The following is a 5,000-nucleotide window of genomic DNA, read 5'->3' as shown; positions in this document are numbered from 1 at the left end:
GAATCGTCGTTCCGGTCGATCCAGTGCCATCTAGTTGGAGAAAAACAATAGCCCGGGATAACCACGTAAAATTCTCATTCACTATCTAAAGTAGTCATGTAACCAGCCTGGTTGCTGTGATAGTGTAGTGGTGATCACACAGATCAAACTGGGGGGACGTGGGTTCAAATCCCGCTCAGGGCATAAAAAGTTTTCTCCGAAGGAAAATGTCATCCAGAAGTTGTCCGTCCTTGGTTCCTTCACTAACTTCCGAGCTGCCATGCGGGAGGTCGTAAGTTATGGTCGGACGCACTTTCAGGGGTCTTTAAATAACTGAGGAGAAAGTGCTGCGTTTGTGATGACATCTGCAAATGGTTAGACTCTAGTCTTCTTGGATAAGGACGATAAACCGTAGGCCGCGTCTCACAACCCTTCAATGTTCATAATCCTGTGGGACGTAAAAGAACCCACACACTATTCGAAAAGAGTAGGGTATGGAGAAGTTCCCGGTGTTGTGGTCTGTCTTCTGTGGTGTATCATGGAGGGTAAATGCTCGGAGATACTAGTTACACCAAGCTAATCTAAAATCCGACGGTAAATAAAGATATAATGATGATGATGATGATGTAATCTGAAACACTTCCTGCGCTCGTTAATCTCACGGTATCATGCAAGAGGTTTGTACCACTAAATATGTTTTTTCGTTATCCAGTTATTCCGTTTCGTAAGAAACTTCATAATGCACGTCTTTCATACCCCATCATATATCCTGTTCAACACACGTGGAACCGAGATGAAGAGAGTTGGTCTGAAATAAAGAGAGAAACAAATGAGCGATTTTCAACTCAAGGATGCAAGACGGGAGTCAAGATGGCTTAGCGGTTATCAACCGGCGCGGTTGATAACCACCTCTGTGACCCGGGTTCAACCATGATGAGGTCGTATGTGGGATGAGTTTCAGTCGATCCCAATCTGACTCTGAGGGTTTTTCTCCGGGTACTCCGGTTATCCTCCCTCATCAAAATCGACTCTCAGTCAATTACATCCGGCTGTGGGCGGATACTCTCGATAGGGATATCCTCTGGTATCCTTCCCTTTCCTTGTATTGAATGATGAAGTTGCTATTATATTATACCGATTTTTCAAACTCTACATTACCATGTTTCCATTAGTGAATTTCTAATTCTAACTTGTCATCAGTCTACGTCACTATGAAGTCACATGAGATGCGCATGCGCATTGCCAATCAGTGCTGAGAGTTTCGCTAATCTAGTTTGTCACTCGAAAGTGTTTTCCTGCCTTTTTTAATTGCAAATCTTCAACATCTCCCGTTTTCCTTGCCTCTTGCGGGCAGCAGCGAAGGTAAGAGTCGTCCCTTTTCTGTATTTTTCCTTTTTTTTCCTATAGTTCTGGGTTTTCCCAGTTGAAGATGAGTGCTGAAGGCGAATCGTCACCAAATCATGCGGTTGTCCCCACCGATGCGCCGGGAACGGCTTCTGCGACCGTGGATATGGCTACGAACAAACACATTTTAAATTCTTTAAATAACATTGATCAAACAAGGCCTTATAGCCAAGTTTTGTGAGGATCGCAGGCCAAGCAGACGAAAAAGATCGGCCGATCCTACCTCGGAGTCTGGTAAGTCCGAGTCCGAGTCCGAAGCTTCAACGAGCCAGATAAGTCAGTGTCAAATACTTCAGCTAACTTTGGCTCTGTACTGTTGAATCTAAGTGCTAAGTAATTTGCTAGTTTGTATCTTGTATTCTTGCTTTGTTTTGTTTGGGATTTTATTTCCCTTAATGAATACTGTTTTGTTTGTATTACTGGTTCGTGTTACAGGACTGACTTCGTAGTGACGTAGACTGATGACAAGTCAGAATTACATGATTAAACGAGTCTTACCTGTAAGTTGAAGTTTGATCGAGAATCTATCTCGTCATCAGTCCGGAACGAAGGAGTCACTTGCCCTTATTCCCTCCCTTCCTTTCTCCTTCGTTCCTTTTTTCCTGTACCATTCACTTTGAAGACTGCCTGGCAATGCGCATGCGTCATACGGACTGATGACAAGATAGAATTTCGATCAAACTTCAACTTGCAGTTAAGTCTCGTTTGATCATGTAATTTTCTTCTATATTTGTACATTATATTTGTTAGGTGAGAATTTTCATTGCATGCACAGTAATACCGTAGCGAAACAAAATAATGTGACTTTCCGTCGAGTTTTTAGATTCTTAAAAATTGCAAATGCTATTCTCTTTAGCATTTGACATTTTGAATAAAATTACTGGGTTTATTTTAAAAATATAATAATAATTATTATTATTATTATTATTATTATTATTATTATTATTATCATCATCATCATTAGACTGTAAATTATTATCATTATTATCATTAGACTGTAAAATAAATGTAGCTAGTAAGGATACTTGAGATACACGGTCTATTTAACAATTATTCCTCGAGCCCGAATGGGCTCTGAGTCAATAGCCCATGAGGCCGAAGGCCGAATGGGCTATTGACTCAGAGGCCATGAGGGCGAGAGGAATAATTGTTTTAGTAAAATCCAACTAGTTGGTCAAAAAAATATCGAGACAAAACATCTTTCGCTAGTTAAAGCTAGACTTTAATTGTTGTTTTGGTTTTCAAAGCCGGCGCTTTTCGCTACTAGTGGGCTATAACAAATAGCCTACTAGTAGCTCAACCAATCAGAACGCAGCATTGATAATAGACCACTAGTTGGATTTTACTAAATGGTTTTATACTCGTTGGCGTTTTATGGACACTGGTTTAGCCGTCATTAGGATAATTCGATTGTATGATTGTAATATCTCAGTCTGCATCATGGAATTCGTAATTTTAGAGAATTTTGAATTTTTTATTATTAATCATTTCTATTTCTCTAATGTAAGTAAGAGAAATAAATAAAGTTGTTTTCTTCTTCTTCTTCTTCTTCTTCTTCTTCTTCTTATTATTATTATTATTATTTATACTTCATCTTTCTTCTCTCCATTTTCTTATTTCAAGTGATCTCGTTTAGAGCTATGCGTTGTTGTTTTGTTTGTGTGTTGCCTGTCTTTTAGTTATATTTGTGCCGCCCTGAATTTTTTCGTCCTAGATTACATGTAGCTTTTTAATTATTTTCTAGGGACATTGTACATTATTTAAGTCCTACTTATTTGTTGTTTTCTATTTACGTGTGCACGGTGTGAATAAACTATTTCTGTTGTTGAATTCATTATTGTCATTATAATTATTAATTATTATTAATTATTATTATTATTAGTAGTAGTAGCAGCAGCAGCAGCAGCAGCAGTAGCAGTAGTAGTAGTAGTATTATCATCATCATCATCATCTTTGTGAAGTGGATGATCTTTTTTTCCGGTTTGCTTCCTAAGGGAGCGGGTCATAGCCCGTGACCAAAGGTCCCTTAACGTTTTCTTACTCTGGAGCTCCAACACCATTCTCAAAAGCCTGGCTGTTCCCAGTAACGTAGTTTTCTGTAGTAATGAAATACAAATTTTGACATTCAACTTTCCCAGCCACTTGCCCAAGTTTTTTGTTACACTTAACAATGATCCTACAACAATTGGTACGACCTGCACAGTTCTCATGTTCCACCTTCTTGCAATTTCACTTTTAAGGTCCTGATACTTTTCAACTTTCTCATTATCCTTTTCACCAATACTTTTATCCGCTGGTACGGTTTTATCAATAATAGTGCAATTTCTCTCCTGTTTATTTACAACTACAATGTCCGGTCTTCTGGCTTCAATCACATGATCACACTGTATGTTCACGTCCCACAGTAGTTTAACCTCATCGTTTCACTTACATGTACACTTTCCGGTGCGTGTTCGTACCACTAATCCTTCTTTTCCAGATGATATTTCTCAAACAATTTCCAATGGACTACTTTAGCAACGTTGTCATGTCTCTGTTTGTATTCCCTTTGGGCCAGCTTTTTACACTCACAGACAATATGGTTTACACTCTCACCTTTCTCACCACATAGCCTACATAATGGGGATTCCACCGTTTTGTCCATAGCTAGTCCTAAGGGCTTGTTCTTGGCCTGCACAAATAAGTGCTTCTGTTTGGATCTTCAAGTCTGCTTTTCGCAACCAGCTCCACGATTCTTCTACATGCGTCGTTTCAGGTATTTCTCTTACAAATTGACCATGCAGCTTTGTTTCTCATTGTTCCAAGAAGTTTGAAATTCACCTTTTCTCACTGTTTCCTCAATCCTAATAACAATAGCAGCCCTTTCCCCTTGCAGCAGGACTTCCAGGTAATTCTTCACATACCATCCTAAAATGTTTTCCTCACTTCTCACACATCCCTCACAGTTTTTCAGTCCCCGGCCTCCATTCACCCTTGCTCTTTGGATGAAAAGCACCATTCATTGTCAATACCTTTCTAGTCATTCTATCCAATGTCTCTCTTACAGACATCCTTGAGGCGCAGCTTAGGTCTGTCAACAGGCCTCGACCCAGATTCCTGCTCACCGTACACCAGGTCCTTGAGGATTCGCCCGTCTTCCATTTGGTGCAGGTGGCCTAGCCATCTCAGTCTGCGCTGTCTAAGGAGCGTGAATATTGAGGGGATATCGGCTCTTTCAAGTACCTCATTGTTTGAGACCTTATCCGTCCACGAGATGGAAAAGGATGCGACGAAGGCATCTCATATGGCAGGTGTTCAAGCGCTTCTCCTGCCCAGCATAGGTTGTCCAAGATCTGCTGCCGTAAAGTAAGGTGCTCACAGTGCAGGCACGATAGACAGCAATTTTAGTCTAGAGAGTTAGTTTCTTATTCTCCCACACTCGAGCAGAAAGCTTTGCCATGTTGGTTGCAACCTTACCAATTCTCTTTCCGAGCTCCACATCAAGACAGGTGTTGTTGGAGGTGGTAGAGCCGAGATAAGTAAATTGTGGCACGACTTCCACGGTGTAGTCTTTATGGTTAGGCCAGGCGTGGCTTCATTGCCTTGGCACATAACGTTCGTCTTCTTTAGGCTAATGG

General features: G+C 40.5%; 1 protein-coding gene across 1 annotated transcript in view; it reads right to left on the bottom strand.

The window, feature by feature from the left end:
- The window catches only part of LOC138033884 (long-chain-fatty-acid--CoA ligase 1-like), a 45,502-nt gene that overhangs the window by 19,394 nt on the left and 21,108 nt on the right, over positions 1 to 5,000 (bottom strand). The window contains 1 exon segment of the mRNA XM_068881763.1: positions 736 to 787. Coding sequence (XP_068737864.1) covers positions 736 to 787 — 52 coding nt within the window.

Source organism: Montipora capricornis, chromosome 14 (assembly GCF_036669925.1).
Source record: "Montipora capricornis isolate CH-2021 chromosome 14, ASM3666992v2, whole genome shotgun sequence".
NCBI lineage: Eukaryota > Metazoa > Cnidaria > Anthozoa > Scleractinia > Acroporidae > Montipora > Montipora capricornis.
The sequence above is the reverse complement of the archived record's forward strand: the minus strand, read 5'-3'. Positions and strand labels throughout refer to the sequence as shown.